This window comes from Lynx rufus, unplaced genomic scaffold (genome assembly GCF_022079265.1).
Source record: "Lynx rufus isolate CCGP_SWC_20201006 ecotype Redwood Valley unplaced genomic scaffold, mLynRuf1.p SCAF_5, whole genome shotgun sequence".
Lineage (NCBI taxonomy): Eukaryota > Metazoa > Chordata > Mammalia > Carnivora > Felidae > Lynx > Lynx rufus.
In genome coordinates this window covers 147,892,314-147,919,719 of record NW_025814867.1, presented here as the reverse complement: position 1 = coordinate 147,919,719, position 27,406 = coordinate 147,892,314, and the positions used below count along the sequence as shown (strand labels likewise).

The following is a 27,406-nucleotide window of genomic DNA, read 5'->3' as shown; positions in this document are numbered from 1 at the left end:
AGAAGGAATAAACAGGTAAGAGACTGATACAAAACAAAGACACAGCCAGACTCATAAAGGTGCTTCCAGACTTCTAAGAATTCTTGGGACATAATCAAGAATCATGGACATTCTACTCCTACCTAGAGTGTACAGGAAATATTACGCATCCAACTTCAGGACTCTGAAAAGCTAGGACAACTTCTGGAAACCGAGTCAGCAGGTCGTGCTGTCTCTACATACCAAGTAGAGACAACAGCATTGTACAGTGTCTTCCAGAGGGTGTGACAATGAAATTTCCTATTACAACCGGAAGGACAGTGAAACCAAGGGAATGGTAGTCTTCACTGTTGTGTTTACTTCCCATCCCTACAGTCTAACGTCAGTAGTGTGTACCCTGGAGACTGTATTTGCGGATTTAAACATATAAAAAGGGACGTCAAAGTGCCTCAAAGTTGTCTGGAAAAAAAAAAAAGACAGGTAAAGGCTCTCTTGCACACCCAAGAGAATGAAAAAGATAAAGCTGGATTTTGAGACTTAAGAGTACCTTTATCTTGAATATTTGTCTTCAAATACTCAAAGGGAAAAAAGGTAACACTTCAGAGGCAGAACTTGAGCTTGCAAATTAAAGAGGCAGACTGGAGGTAAGAAACCCCTTTAAAATCAGAACTTCCTGTAATTGAAGTGCACCTTCTGGGAGAGCCGCTGACAAAGTTCTAGTTCTTGCGGGTGGTGGTTACACGGGTGTTTGCTTCGCAGGTACAGTGGATCCTCATTACGCGCGGAATCCATACGTGCCAATTCGTCTGCTAGTGAAAACTTATTTGTGCCGCCCAGGTGGACACTCCCACCAACTTCTGCAGTCATCTGCAGACACACGCATGTGGACACTGGTGGAAAATGTGCCACCCGACATGCACATTCCCGGCTGAGGCCCAACAACCAAGGCTCTGCCTTCTTGTTTCAGGTCTCCCATGGTAATAAGCAGGTGTCTTTTCTGCGGTCCACGTAGTGCCATGTTTTCCTGCATTCTGGTGCTTTTTGTCAATGCTATTTAAAATGGTCCCCTGAGTGTAGTGACATGCTGTCCTAAATGTTCCTCGGTGTAAGAAGGATGTGATGTGCCTTACAGGAAAAATGCATTAGGTAAAGCTTCATTCGTGGCACGGGTTAGGATGCTGTTGGCTTTGAGCTCAATGATTATGAATCAAATGTATTAAATATAATGTCTTTATCAGAAACACACATAAAATGAGGTTATGTATCGGTCAGTTAATTAAAATGTGACCAGCCAGAGGCTCACAGGAACCCAACCCTGCATCTCCTCAAGGGGCAATGACTTGTATTCACGAATTCAGCGTTAGAGGCCACTTTACAGAAAGTAACTGCCACAAGTAACAAGTAGCAACCACACTCACTGTGCTGTATACCAGTTCATTTTCATGGGATGGAGTATGTATGTTAAACTCCACACACAAAAAATGTTTTCGTAGGTGGGCTTCGTGCATCGTACAGAAGAATCAAACACACAATTCCTAAGGCCCCTTTTGAAATGTGAACCATCATTAGCTCCACGCTTTCAGAGACCAACAGAATTTTAAAACTCCAACTGTGCTTCTGGTTGTCAACATGTTCTTTTTGGGAAGGACTGAAATGGGCTATAGACTCAGAAATGTCAACTTTCAAATACTAAGCAAAGAGCAGATACCAAAACTTCCCAGTAAGTTGGAAGTTGCAACACAAGCATCTAATTATGCTCCTTCTGAAAAACCTACTAGAACTACAGTAAAAAGCTTTTTATTGTGTTTTTTTTTTTTTAAGGTACAACTCTGAAAGAATGAGGAAGACGAGACGGGAACACAGCAATTCAATCTGGAGAAGAAAGAAAATATATGAAAGAAAGCAGCAATGGGGAAAACCAAGAATCAACCGTACTTAACAAGTGGCAACACGGGGTATGCCTGTGAAAGTGGGGGTGAAGTAAGAGGCTAAAATAAAGTCTGTCAAAAGCGTAAGGATAAACTGGATCCTTAGATGCATGTCTGGAGGTTTATTCTCTGGAGTGGACAAAACAGAGAGAAACCTCTGGACTATGAGACACAGGCACAGCTCTAAGTGGGGGCACCACACCAAAAAGAGACTGAGGAAAAAAATGCATACTGAATGATGAGACCCCTGGGCTCTTTCCCCACTTAGCTCCCAGAATAATGGCCCAAGGCCTTTCATCCTTCAGTCAAAAACTCTTAAGACTATTCTTTGGGCAATCTGACCTGTTCAAAAGATACCACAGGAGTCATGCAACAAACAGCCAGGCCAGACAATGAAGCAGACAAGCTCCACCCACGCATTCAGTAGTGCGTTCTGTTAAACCAAAGACCGCATACATTTGAGAAAAGCCTTTAACATGAGAGCTCAACACAGAAAAAACTGAAGTAAACAAACACTGCAGGAAGAGAAAACACTATCTTCAGAGATGAAAAGATACAGCAACCATGAAACAAGAGACTGGAAAAAAGGAAGATTCGGGGAACAAAGCAGCACTGATAAAGTAAATATCTGAGAAATTTTTTCAACAGAAGGGTTGGAAGATAAAGTTAGAAACACCCTTAGAAAGAGCAAAAAGACAAAGACAATTAAGAAAATTAAAAAACAAGAGACTCTATGAAACTGGACCAGTCCACATGATCCAAAGAGTTGAACAAAATTCAAAGTTGAAAGAACTCCTTTTTTCCAAAAAGGAGAAAACAGAGAGTAATCATCCTAGAAATAAAAGACACTCGGTTGCCAAACTGAAAAGAGCCCACCGAGGGCCAGCACAATGGAAGAAAAACTTTCAAGGCATGTAATAATGAAATTTCAGAACACTGAGACTAGAAGCTAGGGAAAAAAAAAAGTCTTATGCTTACAAAAACTGAAGAAAAATACTTCCCAATCTACAATTCCATATTCAGCAAAACTCTTAAAAACATCTATACACCTGCAAAAACTTTAATTCTAAAGAGTTGTAAGATTGAAAAATGAGTTAATGTGTCAATATTATCTGATTTCTTGCAGCTGGAAAAGGGAATAATGGGGAAAGCTAAAAGAACCTTCTAGCGCTGGTGTAGAATTAGGAGGCATCAGATGTATACGAATACCCTACTTCTGTATACTGAAAAGGGCCCAGAAAAAGGGCCATGTTCACCCCTGTAAAGAATGGGCACACCCAGACCTTGATTTCTAAATTCCATTCCCTAACTAAATGCCTGGTCCCAATGGGGAAAGGAAAGTACAAGATAAGCCTGCAACCCCTTGCTGTGTTGGGAAATCAGGAAGCACTGAAAAAATGATACAAATGGGCATCAAGGACACAGAAACTAGCCTGAAGAGAGTATCAATGGCTAAATCTGGAAACATTTGAGCAAAATGATGACAGTAATGGAGTATAACCCACTAAATGAGTTCATACAAATAAATGGGAAGAGGAGGAAGCTCTTCATTTGAGTATAGCAAACAACAAAACTTACAAAAAAAAATCACTGTTTTGCATCATCATTGTAGTAACTTTGCTCAGGCAAAAATTACCTATGGACACTGAATTCAGGGGTTCAAGCTTGATGAGGAGTAAGTTATTTACGTAATCTCTTATTATTTTCCCACAAATTATTTATTGGCTAAAGGAAAAACAGTAAGTTGACAGTGGAGAAACCCGACAGACACCGTCCTACCCAAGCATCAAAGTTAATGTCAACATTAAGGGAACAACATCACGTACCTCCCAACATGAAGCTTTGAGGACATTATCATTGCTTCACTTATGTCATACTCCTGCCAAAAATGCACAGTGTGAATCTAACCATGAGGAAATGAGGGGCATTCACAAAATGGCCTCTAAATTTCAAAACTATCAATACCATGGAAGACAAAGAAAAACTGAGGAATTACTAATTAAAGGAGAAAGACATAAAAGCTAAATACAACGGACTGGCTTCTAAACTTAAAAAAAAAAAATGCTACAAAAGGACATTATTGGAACAGCAACATTTGAATAAAGACGTCAGATTAAAATACTGCATCACTGTCATGTTCCAGATATTGATAATTACATTCTGATTAGATGACTGTCCTGGTCTTAAATATACTACAACTACTGAAGGAGTAGAGGGGAATGATGTCTGCAACTTAACACTCAAATGGTTCAGAAAAGTGTGCATGATAAAAGAATGACAAAGCAAATGTGGCAAAAATGTGTACTACTGGTGAATCTGGATGAAAATGATCCCGGAGTTCTTCATACTGTTCTCACAACTTTCCTGTGATCTGAAGTCATTTCGAAATAGAAGTGATAAACTAAGAGAATTTTTATTTACTCGGTGATTGCCATGTCACTCGATTCTGAATCAACACCTGTACGCCCTGGTTTACACTGGTAAAGAACAGCATTAACTGGCAGGGAAAACCTGTGGTGAGCCAAGAGAAAAGGCACTGAGGTACAACCTCTTCAACTCTAGACACAGAACCTCGTCAAGTTTTGAGGGCAGATGTGTTCATACTGAAAATACTCAGTCACAGAAATGTAAATTTTTCATTTTATTCAAAGTTGGTACAGAAGTGCTAATAACATTTCCATAAAATAATTACTATACTTCAGTTACAGGACAAGATACCACAGAAAGGAATATACTTTTCAAGAAATGTAGTTCATCTGAAGTTTCCAAATACTTTTGAAGGCTAATGCAGCAGCTGGCAAAATAACACACAGTACACAAAGAACAGTGTATTTTACAGAGTCAGTAATGAAAACTGACAGCTCTTTAGCAGATTTGCTTCATTGTTTTTCCATTTTTTCAACAATAACACTTTTAAAAACACATTAAACCAAGATCATACAGGTCTACAATTTTAAAAATCAGATTGTATACAGTAGGTTAGAATAATAGTCAAGTTAGACTTGTCATGTATGGTTAACAATCCTAAATCTACAATTTCAATGGTATTCCTTTCAATACAGAAATAACCTGGTTTATACCAAATTCTACTTTCTGCTTGCAACTAAAACATTGTACAATGTGAAGATGGACCCCGATCAAACCTGAAGACAAAACAAAACAAAACAAACAAAAAAACCTGTGGACAACAAACGGTCACTGGAAATCAGTTTACAATTCAAAAAACTCACCAATGACTCAACAGCTTCATTTATAATCACATTTGGTCTACAATGCATAACTGACGAAATGGTACATTTACACAATACACACCCCCAGTGCACAGACTGGTCTCTTACAGAAAATATGAACAGAGTATAATAGGGAGGACACTGGGAAAAACAGCTTTCAATGTAGACATCTTTTTAAAATGCAATACTTACATATCAAAAGTACTAGATAAAAGCAGCAGTACTCTGCTGACATTTGGCTTAAAAATAAAGAAATGAATGAAGCAATTTCACAGGATATTAGAAAAGGAATTGGTTTTCTTCTTGAAGAAGACTACTAACTTTTGCACAGCAACTATTTTTGATATCCACCTTATCAAAAAAAAATAATAAGTACTGAGAAGCATAACATAGTTCATACATGATTGCCAACACAGGTCTGGGCAACAGAAAATGGGATGTCCAAGCAAAGAATGGGTAGATCCCTGCTCCATTTCTCAACTCTGCTGGCAATCTATAAACCAAAGCAGTACCGGTGGGGAAAGGCAGGGAACAGATGCCGTATCATCATCTGACACTAACGTGACATGTCATTATTAACAAAAATAAAGCTTTTGCATTTTAACAACGCCACAGAAAAGTCCATGAGCAAAAGACTTGTTGATCTGTTTTTGCCACTCAAAAGTTAGAGATCTCAAAGTGAAATTAGAAAATTCTAATTATACATATTTACACTGCTAGGACTACTTTCACCTAGACGAATAATTAAAGCAACTTTCCATGGAATTTTAAATGAAAGAAATTCTGCCAAAGGAATCTTCAAAAGCATGAAGTTCTTGCAAATGATTTTAAATTTAAAAACATTTAAAGGTACAGACGCATACTATATAGGATTAACAGATTATAACTGTTTTGCCTTATCACACATCGCTAAGCCAAAGATACTCCTCAAGCCTTTTTTTTTTCCTGTATTTCTGGCACCCCTCTGCCCTCACCACACACACCCCCACCCCAAGCCTGAGGTTTTACATTCTAATACTGAGGGAACACACCTGACTGCTTTTTGCTGGAGGGGGAATGAATCTCTCCCTTCAGGCGCTCTGGTTAACCCCTCTAAAACATGTGATACCAGTCTACACCAGCTTTAATCTTCATTCCATGTATTATCCGAGTTGACCAAGTCTTTCCCTAAGAAGATAAATACACAAAATAGAGGAGAGTGGGAACAAAGGTAGTCACTTGTCTCCCATTCTGAGAGTTACAGCTTTTGACATACGGGCAAAATTCAAGACAGGGATTATTTATGCATTCTTGATAGACTGGGACTATGCAGGTAAAGAAAACAAGAGCAAAACCGAGTGCAAGAAAAACACATTTTCTTCTGCTGCACCCACAGATTTCACCTCATCTGGTCATGAAGCGGGGGGAATGGTACAGGTAAAAGAATCCTTTAGACTCTTACAACCACTGTGAAAAGCAAAGTAGCTCGTTTGGCAGAGCTGTCTCAGACTTAGTTTGATGCTCAGAATACTTGGACCAAATTCCGCTCTATTAAAACGAAGTGCAGTAAAGCACACGAAAAAATAAAGATAAGTTTACCTCTTACAAACCTACACAAAGATGAAAGACAAGTATTTGCCCTGTCAAAATGTGAAATTTCTCCATGTTTTCAGGAACCTACTGATGGCAGGTAAAACTTCCTCAAGACTTAAGATAAAAAACCAACTCAAATGGGTCTACAACTTAAAGCAGAAGTTTATCAAACTGTCCCACCCACCAAAAGCTTAAAAGTCTGTCCCAGTTAGTTCCAGATTATAGGAAAGAACCCATAAACCCCATTTTCACTTGTAACCCCAAGAATAATTGCAACATTCTTGACATTGGTCTTCTCTCCCTCTACCACAACAGTACAAACTTATCCAGATTATTACATTTGAATCCCTTCTCATTTAGGACCACAATTTAGATGACCTCACTGTCTAGGGCTTTCAAAACGGTGGTCCTCCATAACTCCCAAGACAGACGCCTGGTGGGCTTTATGACTGGCACTTGCGGGACACTGAGAAACACTGTGAGTCTTGTGCTTTCTACGTGTGGAGATACACACCTGCGTGAACAGGATTTGTGCTTTCTACGGACCTCTACTTTAAGCTCTTTATCTAACATGGAATGTGAAACTGTTGCCACATGTATGTTCTCAGATATGCCTATTAAACCTACACTGGAAACACAATAGTTAAAATATACTCACAGAATAAGTAACTTTATAGTTTTAATGAAGGATACAAAACAAATATAGATGAATAAATAACATTTAAACTGCAACAGGAATTAGAGCTACTTGGTTTCCTTGAACCTAAACAAACGCTGCATATAAAGTATGTAAATATAAATGCATTTTTTGTATTTCCTTGACTAGTTATAACAAAATTTAAAAAGAGGAATTGTAACAAATAAATATATTCTATCAAGAAAGGGAAATGTGTAAACTAGCAGGGTCAATATTGGCAACCAGAAGGCACTAATCAAAACAGAAATTTCAGAAGCTGATTATATTATGAAATACCCTATATACTGGCCTTTGCCAATTTGGGATTTCAATAATAGCAATAAGCTTAATTTCAGTTTCCAACTATTATTACCAAAAAGCGAGTTATTAAGGAAAATTCCACTTACAGAAGTCTAGGCTACAATTAAATACTGAAAAATTATCCAGACTAGTTTGTCCAAAGGCGATAAACAAAGTAAACACTCCTTCCTCCAGCAGCACTGGGGTACAAGGTGAATTTACCAAGATAAATAGAAGTCTCCAATAAGGTTGTGGTTATCTACTGTCAACTTGTGCTGTTACGGAAATCACTGAAATATGTATTTCCCCTATCGATAGAGTTCACGGACTGTAAACTATTTTTAACTGGGGGTAGGGGTAGGAAAGGATTGGAGGGGCTTTAGGATCATGGGCAACAATTATGATCTAGTGCTTTTCTGCGAGTAAAGCCATTGCTCCTACACTAAGAAAAATCTGAGACCGCTGTGCTTTTTGTCTTGACTTGCTCTTCATTTGCCTATTTGTTCTAGCATCCCTCTCTTCACACATAGTATGAATCCAGGTAACCAAACCACACTGAAAAATTATTACATAAAGTAAGGTTATTTGGTTTAAACCAACAGCTTCCAATTATGGTCCTCCCCTTAAAAGTAAAGTACATGAAATGAGTAACGATACAAATACATCAAATCTTTCTCGTCTATTTCTGAATAAAAGGCAATATATCAATGGTTAAGGCTGTTAGTTACCAGAGAAACAAGAGTGCTTAAGCCAAAGTCCTATCTTTTCTAAAGGATTTGAGATGGAAACAGAAACATAAATTATATCCATTCTCATAACATTCCTTTAAAGGTGAATCAGTAGTTGAAAGCCTTATTCCCGGCATTGGAGAGAGAAGTTTAAATAAAAACATTTATATGACTATGTGAATGATGGTGTGGGACTCAGCACTGGCAAAGCCTATTATATAGTTTGAACCTTAGCTAAATCCAATTCTAGGAGTCAGAGTAGCTGAATACCAAGTCTTCCAACAGAGGGGAGAGTCTGATAAAAAGGATACCAAATGAAGAGAAGTGACCTTAATGGAGGAAAAGGGGTTTGCCGCCCTGAGTTAATAAGCTAACCGAATGTAGTAATCAAAAGATTACTTCTTATATAATCCAGCTTCACACCTTACTAGTACAAAAGGGTTTCTCTATATGCCAACTGACTAGTTCCAACTTTTCACCTTTAAAGTACTGAAAGAACAAGGCTTTTTGGCATCAAAACAAACTCCATTCCTCTCTGCATTGTGATACCACCATTTCAAAGGGATCGGTATGAAGTTTAACTATTGTTGTCTCCCTAATTTTTGAAGAAAAGAGTTTTCAGAATAAAATACTGATGGATTATTAGGGCATTTATTAGTGAACATTAGCCTGAGAAGATCATTCTGGAGAATTAACAGTTTAAGCTTATAGAAATTTTGTATATTTAAACACGACTATACTTAATGAATCATTATTTGGATCCAAGTATTCAAAACTGGGGCAAAGCAGCACTTTTGCACATCACAGCAATAAACCTGAAAGTGAAGTAAGCTGATAAAAGATCAAAACAGGAATCTGAGAAATGTTAAAAGAATAGGTGAAAAATTAAAGCATGTGAGGGAAGACAAAGGGAAAGACCAGTCTCTCTGAATGGTAGGTGAGTATACACACAAATAGGAGTATACCCTATTTGTAAAGTCTGTTCAAGCTAACATCAGAATGACTTATGCAATGTAACATTTTGCTAATGAGAAATCTTATGAATACAAGCCTAAAAGCATTTTTTTCTACTAAAGCGTCACTATCAAATATCAGTCATTTAACCTCAAATAGGCTTAAAAACTCCTACTTCACAATATTTAACATCAAACCAGGGTTTTTAACAGGCTGGATCTTATTCGTTGATATACGAATCTATATGAGGAAAGGCTTAAATAAGCTGATAGCCAAGATGCTTCAAGTTCTGGAATTCACTGAATAGAATTCTACGTCTGCACATTTTAACCTAATGTTTGTCTGTTACCTAATTTGTTAAGTTTGTGTTTTTATCACCCAGGTATTTCTTCTCAGCATCTCATTTATAGTTTTTCTGGCTTCTTAGAACAATTGTCCTGGCATGTCTCCGTGGTCACATAATGTAACAGGAATGGTCTACATACATCTCTCAATCTAAACCTGGGGAATGGTAAGGTGTAACTACTCCATACCCACATGGTCCTTTCCAGCCATCATACCTCAGATGAAAATGACACAGCAGAGTAAAAAGTATAAGCAAAGTAAGTAAGCCAAATACTGCCAAGTGGGAACATTGACGGGTCTAATAATATGGCCAGTCTTCAGGACGGTAAAGAATGAGAATAGCCCACAGGCTACACTAAATGATATTCGAAGACAGAGGAGAAGATCCACTCACCCTGTAAGTATAGGGAAGAAAACAGCGGACTGAGAAACGGAGACACTTATAGACTCTAAGCGCCCTGGACAAGACTTCAGTCCCCCACTCCCAATTAGCCTCAGGTTAGAGAACTGAGTGACAACCTCCCAATCAATTCTTAAAATGTGAAGTTTCACATATGATAGGTCTCTGCTAATTACTTGACATGCTAAGAACTATGACCCTGGCCAGCCTCTTTGTACAAAAAGACAATGGATCCTTTGAGCCAAGGGAAACGGAAGCCTTGGGAGAGCAGATCTGCTGAATTTAGGCTAAAGGACACAGTACCACCACTATTGCTTGATGCTTCTCTAACCTAAAGATATGAGTGATAACCTCACCAGGAAAAGAATGGCTGCAGAAAAAGCTCGGCTCAGCTATTTCTAAAGCCACATACTATCTCGGGGCAAAAGGATATAGTTATTTTTGGAGCCAATAATTATTCTGCATGCCCGAATAATAAGCTCTTCTCATCAGATCTTAAGACTGAGATTGTGTGGAAAGACAAAAATCTAAGAACTGGGGATACCATTAAGAACAGATAAGACAATATTTGTCTCTACTTTTTGAAGACCAGTGTTCTCACTTTTCATTTGGACTCTTAGGTAACTATTCTAGTCAATATCACTCTTACTCAATTCTGAACCTTAGCTTGAGCCAATATAAAAATATATACATATGTCTACAGAGCAAATGTCATCATTTAGGACCCATTTAGTGTAAAGTATGAACATTTTGCTAGCTTAAAACAGACCATGTATCATTCCATGAGCAATCATTCTAATGAAATCTAGACTGAACAATGGTCCCCTGAATGAAGTTGCAATCGGCAATCCACATACTTATTCAAGCACATTATCTATTACTGGAAAGCAATACGAAGGGCAAGCTTCAGGGACTTCAGTCTCAACACAGTGATGTTTATACTGACAAGAATAAACATCCTAATGGATATGCTAATAGTCATTCCTTATTTACAGACATTAGTACTCTAAACTTGACCTACTGCTATATACACACAAATAGACACAAGATGATGTATTTCACGTATCGTACTAAGACAGCAGCAAAGAGAAAATAGGGGGATCCTAATACTCCAAACTATTAGGACTCAACATTAAACAAAGAGGAAAAAACCTACATAAACACCACCTATTAATTTATGCCGTAAAAAGAAGGGTTAAGAAGGCTGCCCAGCCAATGTGTCAATCCTCTTTGTGGAGAGTTACACAGCAATGTGTTCAAAGAAAATTTTAATCCCTATGACTTAAAAGCCAATTTGAAAAATCTAAGGTCCTATTATTTTCCCAAATACCAAAAAGGTTGTCTCAAAGGAAAATAGTTCCTTTGAGAAAAGGACTAACCATGAGTCCAGCTTTGGATACATGGTTCTCTGTTCTCCCCAACAGACTTTTTGTAACCTTAGATATGTCACAGCCACAGCCTCCTCCATACAAGAAAAGGATGGTCCCTATTTATTTGGCCCCCAACTTCTAAATCTTAAGAATGAAATTGGGAAAAAAAATTCTACAAGGCACTCTAAGCTCTCAGAAATCATGCTACTCATACATAAATTACTTTTTCATCTACAGACTCAGTCCATCAGAAAGCCTCCTGGAGATGGGAAGACATTATGCTACCTGATAATTTCTAAAATCAACTTTGGACTAATCAAGTCCATCATAATGAAACTAGTTTACAGAATACAAAAAATTGAAAGTTATTAGGACTGAGTTTTGATTCAAAATCTACAAAAGTATCTAAAAAAGTAATACTTTTCCCTAAAGAATACAAGCTTAATAAAATCATGCAATTTAAAAAGTATCAGAGATTACAGGAAAGTCAAAGAAAGTAGATACACAATTAGTTTCCTTCATATGTCACAAAGGAAAAAGGACCATGTTGAGCACACAGACACATAACTACATGATCTATAGAGCTTTCCTCCAATATCTTTTGTACCCTGCCCTCACGAAGGGGAATCAGACTGTGAAAAAGATTCCCATCCATGAAGGTTACAACGGAGTGCCATGCCATGTGAAGATCGAGGGTCCTATAATTTACACAAGTCCTACAATATCCTCCACAAGACATACTATTAAGCCCAGAAGTTCTTATTCTTGACACCTCTTTAACATGCTGTTCCACAGAAAGACAATACTGACAATCTACCAATGGCAAAGCATGCACTCTGACTTTTCTGTTACTGATGCCCAGTTTGCATTGAAACCTCCTCATGCTCTAGGTCAATATAACTTTTTAAACAAAAATGTAGAGGCTGTGTACAGATGGCAAGTCTTTTGAAAAAAAGTAAATCGGGGGGCGGGGGGGAACTTCTCAAGGACACAGTATGATCTCAGAATTAAATTTTCCCTCCAAAAGCTCAACTTCAATATATCATGGGGCAACCCAGCACAAAGGCAGTGACAATTTTTTTTTTTTTTTCAAATTTCTGGACATATCTTCTGACTGAATCCACTTGGAAAGATATGTGGCTAATAAAAAATGTTACCAAATGACAAGAACAAAGAACAAAGCTAGAGAATTAGTGGAGTACGAGTAGTCACCTGTTTAGCATAAAGCTGACCAAACACTGCTTGAGGACTGCTAATTCCCAAACTGTATAAACAACCTGAACTTGGTCAATAAATCTGGGGATCATCAGCAATATTTACTTCATTTTCTCCCCTAATCATCTGACAATACAGTCATGACATAAATGTATCAAGATAGACTTGATGGTCATTTGAGTATGGTTCACTTAAACTTCAGTCAAAGCAGGAAAAAAAGAAAAAAAAAGGAACTGGAACAACTTTTGCTCAACATTCCATATATTGGTGGTACAAGAACAGCTACAGGAAAACATTCTTCTTCCTTTCTTTTGGCATTCAGAATCCATAGGCTCATGCTAGCAAAATGAGCCTGGCAAATGAACTAACTTGTCCTGACACAAGTACCCCACAAGAACATGAGTTAGGTTTTCAGTACACAACTGATTATACAATGTCTACAAATTCAGTTTTAAATGGTAGTAGGGATTACAAAGACAGAAAAAACTTTGAAATGAGCAAGTCTTCTACTTCAGGTTAAGAAGGCCTACCAAGATTTGGCAGTGCAGACAGTATACCTTATTTGTGATAGCATATATTCTGCTCTACATGTTCTATGAGAATAATTGGTCTCTCCTTACTTTGGTATGGAAAATTTTAAACCACATTTGCACAATTCAGTCTGTTAAACAAGTTTTACTTCATTTAGGTTGAAAATTTGCTTTCATCCATCTCTGGGAAAATAAAGTCTTGCAAATAGATGATTTTCTGCTAAGTAAAATTTGGCTAAAACCTACAGCGTAAACAATGCCTGAGAGATGCAACAGTTACATGTTTTCTTTTTTTTCTTTCCAAAGACCAGTATTTTCTTAAGTTAGTGTCTCATCATATCCTTAAAAGTTCATAAGGAAAAATAAACAAACATGAAAATTCCAAGTGAACACACAGCAAAAAGTCCAATATTTAGTATTAGTTTAACTTGTGGAGGCTCTTCCAACATTTGTAAACAAACAGCCTCCTCCTCCATCAGGTCTCTGAGACTCCTCTTGCTGAGGCTCTTACTTTTAAAGCCACAGAACCAATCTATGAACTTCCAGTACCGGCCTCCATCCTCTGTTTCTTTCTTTCTCTCTTTCTCACCCATGAGAGCTGCTTGCCCATTGGAATAAGCATCTACTGGTGTTTCTGCCTCTGAATGACCTAATGAAGCCACTGGATTGCCTTCTTCTCTGCAGGTCACCAAAAGATTAACATCTTCAGGCTGAAGGCCCTTGATGCTATCTTCAGATTTCCCATTGGGAATGATGTGGTTGATGGCCTCACTATTCTCATTGCATCTCAGAATGCTCTTCTCTTGCATTTTGTATGGTTCATCTTTCGGGGAGCAGCTCTCCTTCACCACCAAGCTCTTCTTAGACCAAAAGGTGGTGGTACGAATCTGTTCCTTTGTGGGAGGCGGTGTGAGAAGGCTAACAATGACAGTAATAAGTCCTGTGACCCAAAACAATGCTGTGGCCACATACATGTAATGGATGTCTTTGATGAAGCCTGGCCTGTTATCAGGTTGGTCACATTCTGGGGCACGGTACGCAAAGGCCAGTGTCAAACGGACTGCTCCAAGAACAAAGCCAGCCATTCCACCATAGAAAGCCCCTTGTTCATTGCAGCGCTTCCAGAAAATTGCCAGAAGGAATAGGGCCGCAACTGGGGGTGTCAGGTAATCTGCTACCTCCTGAATGTAAAGGTACATCTGGCCTCCTTGCATCTCCACGATGATTGGCACCCATGCAATGCTGATCACCACCATAAAAGCCACAAATATCCTCCCCACAATCATTAGTTCTCGGGAGCTTGCGCTCCTGCGGATGAGTTTATACACATCGAGGGTGAATATGGTACTGGCACTGTTAAAGATAGAGTCCAAGTCGCTCATCAAAGCCGCAATCATCACTGCCATCATTAAGCCCCGGAGGCCCACAGGAACCAGCTTCATCACCAGGCGTGGGTAAGCAATATTAGAGCACCCAGCTCTGCTTCCACATACTTGCATGCAGTGCTCTGGGTTGATGCAAGCTATATCATCAGCAAACAGTATCCTGGAAATCATTCCTGGGACAACTATGATAAACATTGGCAGAAGCTTCAAAAAGCCAGCCATAAGAGTAGAGCCTTTGGCATGAGCAATGTTTTTAGCTGCTAAGACTCTCTGCACGATGACTTGGTCAGCACACCAGTACCATACTGAAGCTGGGGTCTGCCCAAGAACGAATCCAGGCCAAGGAACATCTTCATCTGTCGGATTCCGTAACATTTTCAGCGCATCTTTCTTAGGGTGGACATTACAAGAATTTGTGTTGGAAAGGTTGTATGTCAACAAGATGGAAGTAACATTGGGCGAGGCCAACATGTACCTTCTCTTAACTTCCTCAAACCCGCCAATCTCCATCATGCTAATAATCATAAGTGTGAGTGCCCCAACGATCATAAGCAGAGCCTGTAGAGTGTCTGTGTAGATCACTGCAACAAGGCCTCCGGTGACAGTCAGCAAAGCAGTCATGCCAATGAGCAGGATGACAGACACATAGAGGTTCCAACCCAAAGACTCCTGGATAAAGAGGGCACCCGAATACAGATCCACTGAGAGCTTGGTGAAGATATAAAGAATCAGAGACAAGGCTGCGAAATAGACCTGAATCCTATGGCCACCAAATCGCTTGGACAAGTATTCAGGCATGGTGTATACCCCTGACCGGATGTAAATCGGGATGAAAACCCATCCCAGAAGTTGCAAAAGCAGTAAGGCATTGAATTCCCATGCGCCCACTGCAAATCCACTTGCAGCTCCAGATCCTGCCAGCCCAATGAAGTGCTCACTCCCAATATTGCTCACAAACAGAGAGGCACCAATTGCTACCCAGGTCATAGAGCGCCCCGCCAGGAAGTATCCACTCACGGTGCTTCTATTAGATTTCCACATGGCAAAAAAACCAATGCACATGACCAGGATAAAATACAGGGCCACTATGGCAATGTCTGCTGTCTCCAGTACAGCCCTCATTTTGGTAACTTTGTGAATAAGTGTCCAACGACAGGAAGTGTCCAACTTTTTATTTACTCATTAGTAACCCCAGCCAAGTCTGTAAACCATACGTGAACTGGACTACACAGAGCAATACAGCAGGTCAAAGTCTTTGTCCTTTGGTTTGCTGTCTTGATGGTGGTGGTTGTGATAAACTTTGAAGGAGACAGTTTAAATTTTCCTCCGCTTCTTAATTGGGATTGAGAACTTAGCTCGTACTCTTAATCCACTCTCCACAAGACCATCAGCATTTACTCAGGTGCTGGAGGAGAAATTCTGAGTTGCAGCTAAGTTAGTGAAGCCTACTGTACCAACCCTGCAAGGCAGCAAAGACAAAAGACAAAGATTGAATTAGAGGAGGGTCTCACCAAGTGATGAGGAAACTTTCAGTCTAGCAAAACGGCGCAACAAGACATTCTTTATAAAAAGAAAAACTTTTAAAATATACTTCAGTTCCAGAGGAAAGAACTATACTAGCACATCTGATACTTAAAAGTCATGAGAATATTTATCATTTTGAACTAAGAACAAAAATTCATCAACCTGATAACTAAGTGGCCTAACTTCTCTAGCAACTAAGAACTGCCTACCATGACATTGCCTTTTCTTGTCTTATTGTGATCGTCTCAGACTGGAAGAGACACCAAGATCTTAATTAAAGCACCTTAAAGGAGCAAGGGAGAAAAACACTAATTATTCATAAGGGCACCAGAATAAATCTTCAAATGCTATAAATCCTGAACAATGCACTTCTTATAGCCAGTTACGGTCCAGGATGGAACAGGCAGGTAGAGTTTACTGGATGTTATCATCTACCCCCAAATTAAGTATCACTTAGTCTATGCAAATTTATAATAAAATTTTCCTAAATCCCCACAAATGTCTATCTGTGGTAGTTATACAGCAATGTAGAAACTGTGAGAGGACTCCTGCCCTAAAGGAAAACAAAACATTCCACGCAAAAAAATTAGGAACATACAACTTAAAAACCCTAAAATTTTATTATTTTTGCTAGCTAAAAGGAGGACATCAGAAGATTTTTAAAAAATGTTCAAAAAGGTAATTTCCTTGCCTTCTTTTTCATCAGGCATTATTTCCAAGAGAATCTGAGAGGATAAAGGCACACAGACATAAGGTTTGATTTTGTTGAGTACTTTTTTTCCTTTTAATAATGCTTTCTTGTTAAAGGGTATAGAAAGCTAGGAGAGTAGAGAGGGGAAGAAAAAATTTCTGAAAGTCCAAAAAATAAAGTATTATTATATCTTCCAAACCTCAATAAAACAAACATTTATCAACCATTAGATAATATATTATCTTCAATTAAGTCAATCAGATAACTTTTCAGTCCTGGATTAAGAAAAAAAAAAATCACTCTGGAAAACAGACATTTAAATCCACCTAAAATCAAGTTCATGACTCTGATGGTTTTTCTCCTGGAAAAAGAGACAAATTCTAAATCTACAAAGTTAATTATAACTGTAGCTGAAAGATCAATATAAAGAACAATTTGTTATTCAACCTAATGCCTTCCACACATCAACTTCTAATGTGATTTCTCCTTTTGTGATAAAGCAACCGCAAAGTGAAATGTTTTCCTATACTCAACAAAGTAGGTTGCTTTTTGATGAATCTAGGCAACTTCCTTTAAAAATCAGTAGTAAACTTAAACCCTATTAATGATACTAAAGCCACTTCTTTCCAAAACTATTCAAAACAGACCACAGTATTAAAAACTTTTTTTTCCTTTTAATGTTTATCTTTGTGAGAGAGAGAGCGTGCATGCGCGCGCATGGGCAGGGGGAGGAGCAGAGAGAGAGGGAGACACAGAATCCAAAGCAGGCTCCAGGCTCTGAGCTGTCAGCACAGAGCCCAACGTGGGGCTCGAACTCATGAACCGTGAGATCATGACCCGAGCTGAACTCGGACACCTAACTGACTGAGCCACCCAGGCGCCCCTTTAAAAACTTTTAAAAACACACCTCTCACTGGCAAGGAAAGGAGCTGGCAACAATGCCTAAACAGAAATGTTCTACCAAGTTAGGTTATTAGGCCTTATTCATAATGCTGCCTAGACAGACATGTCTTACTTAAACCCATCTTTATGCCTTTTTAAGCGTGAAGCACTATAATAATTATACTTAGAAAACTGATTAAAATCCTTCCTCCTAAAAGCCAGTGTCAATAATGACTGAATAAAACTCCCACATACAAAAGCATAAAATACACTAACAGTTGGGATTTGTATCACTTCATACCTGCCAAATCTTGAAGCTGGTCATTAGTTCTGTGACCTCCAAAACTTTCTAAAGGAACCCTTGGACATTATGTAAGAAGAATGACCTAAATTTTTTATAAAATATAATCAGATGACTAATAAGCATTAACTATTTAAAAGAGCACCTTTAGGGGCGCCTCGGTGGCTCAGTCGGTTAAGCGTCTGACTCTTGATTTTGGCTCAGGTCATGATCCCAAGGTCAATAAGATTCTCTCCACACACACACCACCCCGCCACCTCCCTCCACCCCTCTCTCATGCTCACGCAGGCTCTCTCTCTAAAAGGGCGGGGGGCACCTTTAAGGTTTCAGTATAAGGGGCAGGTCCTTAATTACAAAGAAAATAGTTGCTGGTAGCTATGAAATCCTGCCTTCCACAAAGCTCTCCCCACCATTCAACTACCAAGCCGCCTGTTTCAACTTACACAGAAAAGCCTAACTCACAAATCAGAACAGCCCTTTCAGGTGTTGCTCTTCTCAGTGGCGGTAGCTGACCAACCAACCATGTTGTTTCCCCCAAGAAGGGACAAACAAAACATCCAGGGGTTTTGCTGGGAGGGGAGGGGAGAATACATGCTGTAGCAGCCCCTACCAGTAGCTTATTTGCTCAGAGAACCAAGTGCTCAGAAACAGAACAATCACTAAATCACTAGTAAGCACTGCTAATATCAGTATCCTTGTTCTTCTTGTCAAATACAATCTATGCAAGTCAGATATCCGAACCACATTCTGCTCCCTGATGAATGAAATGTTCACCCTGGTCTAACCCCTAACTTCTCTACAACAGCAAGTAAGCTACAGAAAAGATGTTCTGCCCACAGGAGAGGTAGCAGAGAATGGCCAAACACTAGCTCAACTCTGTCTGCCTATGCCTCCTCAGACCATTCAAAAGCCATTGCCAACAAGTCCCCATCTCACTGGATACCATACCAGTCTGTGGGCAGGCTTAAGATTTTTCCAATTTAAACGAAAAACATCCAGAGACCAGTACCCGGTAGACTGGAAAAGGAAAAACAAACAAAACCAAAAATAGGTCAACTTAGTTTGTAGAACGATATAAAATACTATAATGCAATGCAGCTAAATTTTACAGTCCAGTCAGGAATACAGATGGTCACAGCCTTGAACTTTACTCTGTTAGGAAATAAACTGTGCATTCCTTAAAAATGGTTCCAAATAGAATATACAATATAAGTTCTTCGTATTTTTCTCTTTCCTTTGAAGTAAATATTTCTAAGACAAAAACACAATGAACACTAACCAGAATTCCTTTATTTTCAGAAAAAATATACATGCAGAAATTTTTTCATCAGCCAAAAAGAAGCTTTTTATGTTTTTATATTATTAGAACAAAGCTGCTACTTGGTTCAGGTAAATCCCATCGAGTGAGACAAGTAATAAAAGAGGTACATGAATGATAAATATATGGGTTGGTTCCCTGGTAGTAAATTTTTAAGGAAACAAGTATTTCTATCATAGGAGTATTATTTGTAGAATGTATAAAGTGGTCCCCTAGTGGTGATGGGCAGTATAATGAATTTAGCCAAATCTCAAAACACAAGGGGAGTCAGTGTAAAACAGAGCAGAAGCCCCCACAGAGGAAAGAGCTTCTTTCTCAGAAAGTGTTTTGGTGATAGTTTTGCACAAAATTAGAATACAATTTTGGTACTGTTCAGATGAATTAAATTACAACCGAAGAATTAATCTAAATAGAGAAGCATACCTAAATATTTGCTGTGTTTGAACTAAAAAGGGAAAACAGGTAACACCAAATTAAATCAAATCAGCTATTAACCTCCCATTAGATAATAGAATAAAAATATAATTATTATAATAAGCAAATCCAACATCTCTTTCCTAGTATCTAGGGTGACCAGGTAATTTATCTTCCAAACTAGGAAATTATTCTGGGACAATCTATAAAATCCAGGACATATAGTCACTCTAGAAATAAAGTCACCAACAGAGAACAAGAAAAACAATTCCTAAAGCTATCAGGGCTCCACATCATAACAAATTCAATGAAGCAAAGGGACTAACAAAGGGTAGAATACAGTGACACTAAAAGTGACCAAACAACAATCATTTTAGCTTTGGAGTCACTTTAAAAACCACACAAAGGACCACCTGAACAGGCCAGTCCAGCACTACTAATAGTACTCTTGTCGGGTCTTGCTTACATTCTGATCCATGGAAAAATGCTCACTGTAACAGCTAGTAATTTCAGGGTTATAGAACACAGACACTTCTGAAAACTAACATGTATATAAGCGGCGTAATCAAGAAAGCAGACAAACTGAAGGGCTGGAGCCCAAGCTGTTTCTTCCTAAACGCAGGATGGAGGCAAGTAATCTCTATCAGCCTCAAGTGTCTCCTCTGTAAAATCAAATCACCAACTAGCTCCTAATGATTTGATAAGGAATAATTAACACAGAAAGAACAGAATATTGACGCTACAACAAACAGGCACTCAGTAAGTGTCTCTTTACCTTCTACAACTTGTGTGGACTAAAAATGATATCAACTCCTTTTAAATTGTCAACTATAATACAGGCATATTAGGTTCTTCACAAAAGTTATTTACAAAGAAAAGAACTAGGTAAAGTAATATATTAAATGTGCAGTTCTCCCACAAATATTTCAAAGAGGCTCTCAACCGTATCATGAATAATTAGTTCCTATTTACGTCACTTCAAGTAAAACACAAACTAAATTTATACAAAATTCTTAGGGACTTTTCATAACTCATTTTCACTTTTGTCGCCTTGACTCAAGGTTCAGTAAAGCAAACTCCACTAGCACAGTAGACTAATGGTGCATGGTACAGAGTATGTGAGTACTCATACAGGACCTTCTTCAACCCACACTTATTCTAAAAACGTAGAAATGAGTATTGGTAGCAGTTTATCAGTGACACTTGAAAAGCGAAAGAAGTGTTCCTAGTACAACTGATATGAATTCCAGCCAATTTCAAATTACAAGTGGAGCTAAAGATAACACTACATGTAATCATATGATAGAACAGTCCCTAAAACATGTAAGGAGTTTGCCCTTAAAATCTCTCCACAAAACATTTCTATTATACCTACAACCTTACCTATTCAAATTTTTAAAAGTACATAAGAAATGCATGAAATTCTGAATTCAAATGGCATTTAAAGTGTATTCTAGGGATTTCTAGTCCCAGTGTATCATCACAGGGGTGGAAGGAGAGGCAGAGTGGGCAGGGATCTGAGCCCCACTCGAGCAACCCCCTACCGATGGGAACAGCTCCACTTTTAGCGAAGTATGGGGGAGGGAAGGGGTTTAGGAGGACGGTTTCCCATGTAAGTAAACCATTTCTTCAAATAAAATCTTATTCACCTAAGAAAAATCATAAACTACCAGATTTATCATTTTATCCATATACACACATTCCCCAAGATATACTCATTGTAACTTGCTTCTATCAATACAGAAGTCTGGCTCACAATGTTTTGTACTGTTGTTGTTGTCGTTGTTGTTCTAAAAGTCTCAAGAGAATGAAAACCTTTTGGGTACGGGGACAACTTTCAAATTACCACCAATCTCAACGTTTATGTGGGTGATACCACATCACGTATATGGAACAAACTCCAATAATCTTCTTGAGAGAAATGAGAATATGAAATAAGACAGCAGCAGCGCCTATGTTTGCTTGTAAGAGGTGACGGTCAAAGACAAGTGAGTGATAAATGACACTAACTGACCTAAGTCCTAACACCTTATATAGACACTGTACCCAGAGTGCTGTGTGCATGACTGTGCTCCTCACAACAATCACGGGACAAGTAGTTATTAATGACCGTTTCACAGATGAGAAACCTGAATCCAAAAAGTAGCATAACTTGCCCCACTTATTATCAGTTATTATTTGTATTTACATCAAATCTGCACTCACATTCATTTGTCTAAATAGTTTCCGCCCTTGTCATCACTAGGCAATACCAACTTTAATGACAAGAACATTTCTTTACTCATAGGAAGAAACATAAACCGTATCAATTAATAAAAGATCATTCCATATCAACCATGTTTAAAAATCTGTGCTTGCAGAGAAAATACCTGAGATGTATATATGTACATACAACAAATGTTTACAAAATGGACAACAACAACACAGGATAAAAATTCAACTGAAGTATTTATGTACGATCACATGTAAATGGATACATGTAAGGAGAAACTGAGGTAAGTAAACAATTAGAGCAGATGGAGTCAGCTGTAAGACCAGGGCTTATCCTCCTTCTCACCATCCAAAGCCAAGGCTTCTGCCTTCATTCTCTCTGCACTGTTAATCAGTCCTTTCACCAGAGAATAAAAAATTAAATCTAGTCCCTTCTCCACCTGACTTTCTATCAATCTACTACCCAAGCCAGGCTTCCTTCACCTGCTAAATCCTCCATCCTTAAGACATTAGGTTAAAAGAACTGGCAATACCTTTCGTCTCTCGGACGAAAGAGTTCTCGTAGTAAAATCTGTGGGGCACAGTTCTGACTGAAGTTTGGAGACCACCTATCCTTGTTTGGGAGTGTGAATAACTTGGCTCATATCCCTTAGACCCGTCTTCCTGTCAGTCCTCCCCATCTCAAGGAATGGGAACCCATCCTCACTACTGCCCAAGTCCTACGATGTCAGTAACACAGTCATCCTTGACTGACTGCTGCTGCACGGTCTCTCTCAAGCCACACACAATCAGTCCACTGGTCTGTTGGGTCTACCTCAAAAAATGTATCTAAAAATCAATCCACTTACAATTTCAAATGCTAGAACTCTGATCCGAATCACCATTTAATCTTGTCTAGTTAACGAAATGCCCTCACCTCTTCACCTACCTCCAAATTTTGGCCCTTGGCCCGCCGCACGGTATCAACAAACACAGGAAGCAGTCACCCCTTTATTCACAATGCACCAAACACACCTATGGGCCCTGACATTTGCTGTTCCCTCTGCAGGGTACACTCAGCACTCCCAGATTTTCACAAAACTTGCTTTTTTCTCATTCACATCTTTGCTCAAAAGTAACTGCCCTAGCCATCTCAGTCTCTCATCCTGTTTTATTTTATTTATTTTTAAAAGTAATTTCTATACCCACCGTGGGGCTTGAACTCACGACCCTCAGACCAAGAGTCTGATGCTCTACTGACTAAGCTAGCCAGGCACCCTATCCTGCTTTATTTCTTTCCACAGCACTCGATACCTTCTAACATACTGTAAACTTGTTTATGTTTGCTGTCTCCTCACTACCAGAATGTAAACTCCATCAGGGTAGAGATTCTTGTCTGTGCTGTTCAGTGATGCAATCTATGTCTAGAACAGTCTGGCACACAGCAGGCAGGCCAAGTGTTTGTTAAGTAAAAGAATCAAATATTAATGATCAAGTACCCAACCGAGATACCCGATACTTTCAATATCCTACACAATCATCAATGGTGGGTCTTTTCAGGCAATAAATGATGGCAGATTATTAAAAGGCCAAAAGGGAGTATAGCATTTCCTCCCATAACAAAAACATCAGCTATCACAAAGTGTGGAAGGTGTGTGGAATGACCAGGCAAATCCAACTAGGCAAGAAGCCTTTTGCTCAGATAAAAATCTCAATTGGGGGGAAAATCTCAATGGGCCATGAGGTAGTAAAAATCTGTGTCCGGAGACACGATCTCATCCTACCTGCCCACCGTAAGAGTGGTCTACATACTTCACTGTGCTCACTCCACTTCAGAACGTGCTCCAGGTATTAGCAACATCCACCTCGTAGTGCGCAGCGATATCCAAGTGCTTCTTGTACTGCAGTCATTTCCATGCAAAAGGCACGTCAGTGTGGGCAAGCAGCACCTTCCTTTAGCCCACTCAATACAAGCCCAAGCCTCTCGCTAACGTCAGCTTATGAAGACTCTCTCCCTTCTCCGCCTCTTCATTACACCTGACGGTTTAAATGTTTCCAAAGAACTGAGAGTTACTTTGTTAACTACACTTACCAACACTAGTGCCAGGCACCATTTCTACACTACATGTACCAGCTCATCCAATCTTCACAAAAACCCCAAGAGGAAGGCACGGTAATTATCCTCAATCTACAGATGAGAAAATTGAGGACGTATCATGAAGGAAGTCCAAGAACATCCTCAGCGAAACGAAGATGAAGAATGTATCCTTTTATAACGTTCCCTAGGATGATACACATAACAGGAATAAACACAAGTCAGAAAAAAACCTCACTGATACAAAAGGAAAAATGCAATTAGACAGTCACCCTTTATAGTCCCTAATGAATCAAAGTCTAACCTTATCTCTAATCATGAAAAAGCAACTATATAAATCCTACGCAATGGTTACAATGCATGCTAGAATCCTTAGGTGAAAGGTTGATGGGGAACTTTAAACTGGATGGATGAGGCTGACAGTATCAAGAATCAATCTTCTCTAAAAGGCAGACATATAATGCCACACCCAGAATACTTATGTCCTTTTGCAAAACGAAACAATCAAATTTCTACCTGCCAGTTTACGAAAATACCTGGAATAGATGAACACATAAAACACCAGGAAATTATCAAATTCAGAAAAGAAGGGTGGGGAATCTGTTAGAGTAAAAGACTCAACAGGCCATCTGGTAAATGTAGCCTGTGGACCTTGTTTGGACTCAGATTCAAGCAAACCAACTGGGGAAAAACATTTGAGACAATTCGGAGAATTTGAACATGGAGCTGTTATGGAATTCATTTGATGTCATAAAAGCATTGTGGTTGGCTTTTGTTTTTCTTTAAAGCCCTTAACTTTTGGATGCATACGAAACACTTACAGGTGAAATCTTATATCTGTACTTTGCTTTAACGTAGTCCAGCAACAAATGATTCAGAATCATCAACAGATGCTAACCCCAGTGGAAGACTGAAGAGAATACTCAGTCTCAAGTTTGTCACCCTAGAGGTCACGGACTACAAAAGGAAGATACATTTACATTAGGGCAATCTAATGGCTATCACCTACACCAACTGAATGCTTAACGTCAATAGTGAGACAAACTGACATGCCTCTTGATACAATACACTGACATCCCTCTTTAATAATTATGCCAACAATGTTTAACCTATCTCTAGTCATGAGAAAACCAACTAGACAAATCCAAATTGAGGGATTCTGAAGACCAGTGGGCCTGGACTCTTCAAAGTGCTACTGTCATTAACGACAAGGACCAGAGAATTGTTCTAGATCAAGGAGACTAAACTAAATCCTTGATTGATTCTCGATTAAATACTGGATTAAAAAGTTAAAAGATATTAATGGAATAAATCTGAACGTGTATTGAACATTTTATAATACAGTAGCAATGTCAGAATTGTGCAATGGTTATGTTGTAGTTAGGAAGTAAAGCCCTTATTCCTTAAGAAAAAAAAAGGGCCACGTCAAGATGTCTGCATCTCTCCAACAGTGCAGATTAAAACAAAAACAAAACAAAACAGCATATAATATGGCAAATTCTAACAACCAGTGATCTAGGTGAAAAGCCTGCAAGTGTTAATTGAACTGGTCTTTTTTTTTTTTTTTAAATGTTTATTCATTGGGGGGTGGGGGGCAGTGGGGAGCAGAGAAAGAATCCCAAGCACGTTCCGCCCTGTCAGTGCAGAGCCCAAAGCAGGGCTCAATCTCACAAACCATGAGATCAACCTGAGCCAAAATCGAGTCAAGACGCTTAACTGACTGAGCCACCCAAGCATCCCTGGTCCTGTAACTCTTCCGAAGATTTAAAATTTTAAGATAAAGTTAAAATAAGATAAAATACTTCCGAAAACAAAACCAAAGGGGCAGAGTGTAGATGAAGCAAGATTGGTAAGCGTTGATTGGTTGCTGAAGCTGGGTGATGGGCACAGTATGGAGATTCACTACACTATGTCCTTTTATGTGTGCTCAATTCTGGATCTTAATTTTCACTTCTATAAAATGGGGAAAAAGATGTACCTTAAAGCAACGTCTAGATTACTAAATGAAAAGGCCCTGTGGACAAAAAATAAGCAATAAACAATTGTTATGCACTGTCAATTCTTTCAGGAAAGGTTTGAAGGCAACCGACAAAACAAAAGCCTGCTGAACTGAATGCAAAGCTAACACAGAACTCTGACATATCTGCACTTGTTCATCTCTTCTGCCCCCAGTTACCGGCAGCAGTGTACTTAAGACTCCTCACTTAAGTTTCCGCCTTGCCTGAGCACTCTAACAAAAATGCAATTTGCCACATTTGTCTCTCATCATGCTTTCTCTAGCATCTGCTGGTTTGTCTCCCTTACTAGAACGTAAGCTCCAAGAAAGCTGGAACTTTGTCTTCCAGTTTACCACTATATTCCCCCAAAACATGGTACTGCCAGTCCTCTCTGCAGGCACTCAAAATAGATGTGAACTACTTCTTTCAATCTAAAGGGACTTTAACTGTACCACCATGATGTTGTAAACTCCTTTTACAGATACAGTGATGAAAAGCAGAGCTTGCTTCTAGGTTGAGACTGCTCGTGAGATGCTGGCCCAGCCACTCACTGAGCTGTGTGACCCTGGGCACCTTTCTGCTTCAGGTTTTTCACTTGGAAAATGGAGATCACACCACCTCACCCTTAAGATGGCCAAGTACTGAAGGAGAAAATACACACACACACACACACACACACACACCCTGCTTGAACCACCCACTAAGGACTAGGAGTATCAAACAGAAGGTTCAGAAGGAGAACATCCACCATGTCAACTCTGTGGTTCACCTTCATGTTTTCTGTGCTCATCCAACTTGATGTCTTATATTCCTGGAAAAAAGATTCCTAGAAGGAACACATGCCAAAATTTTCTTTTTCCATGTAACAAGGGCCAGAAAATATAAACACAAGCCTTCTTGTAGACCAGATTCTAATTCTCCCACGAGGCCAAGGCATAAATAGAAGATCCTGAAACTGGGATGTTTCCTCAAGCAGATACATTTGGTTGGAAAACTTTTAAACTTTCTAATTTTCTTCAAAGGTTGGGGAATATAAGATTTTCAAGAAGTAAAAAGTAAGACCACAAAACAGGATAACTTTACTTCTATTTGGAAGGATTGGTAGAAATCATGGCTCGAATTGAATGTAAAAAGTGAACATAAAACCGGGGTATGGTGTTACAGACTACGAATGCAGCTAGATTTTCCCCTTGTATTTCAAAGATAGGAAAGGAGACTGGTCTAAAAAATCCGGAAAAATAGGATCACAACTGCTTTCCATGAATGTCAGAAATTTGAAGATGCTTAAGTTACAGCTTCCAATTATTTCAGCCTAATCAGATAAAATATTTAATTTAAAAAACTTTATCAGGAGGACTTTTTCTTCACCTTGGTTTTCTTAA

The 27,406-nt window shown here is 38.9% G+C and overlaps 2 protein-coding genes across 7 annotated transcripts in view; both read right to left on the bottom strand.

Annotated features, from left to right (window-relative positions):
* The window catches only part of MRPS6 (mitochondrial ribosomal protein S6), a 66,965-nt gene that overhangs the window by 27,815 nt on the left and 11,744 nt on the right, over positions 1-27,406 (bottom strand). The window lies entirely within an intron of this gene.
* SLC5A3 (solute carrier family 5 member 3) overlaps positions 4,485-27,406 on the bottom strand; it is a 34,567-nt gene continuing 11,645 nt past the window's right edge. Inside the window, exons 1-3 of one of the 6 annotated variants that reach the window (XM_047100235.1) lie at positions 24,025-25,651; positions 23,717-23,833; positions 4,485-16,071 (exon numbers count right to left, since the gene is read on the bottom strand). In XM_047100235.1, the coding sequence (XP_046956191.1) occupies positions 13,578-15,734 (2,157 nt within the window). In that variant the 5' untranslated portion in view covers positions 15,735-16,071; positions 23,717-23,833; positions 24,025-25,651 and the 3' untranslated portion in view covers positions 4,485-13,577. The other 5 variants (XM_047100234.1, XM_047100237.1, XM_047100233.1 and 2 more) reach the window with 5 other exon arrangements.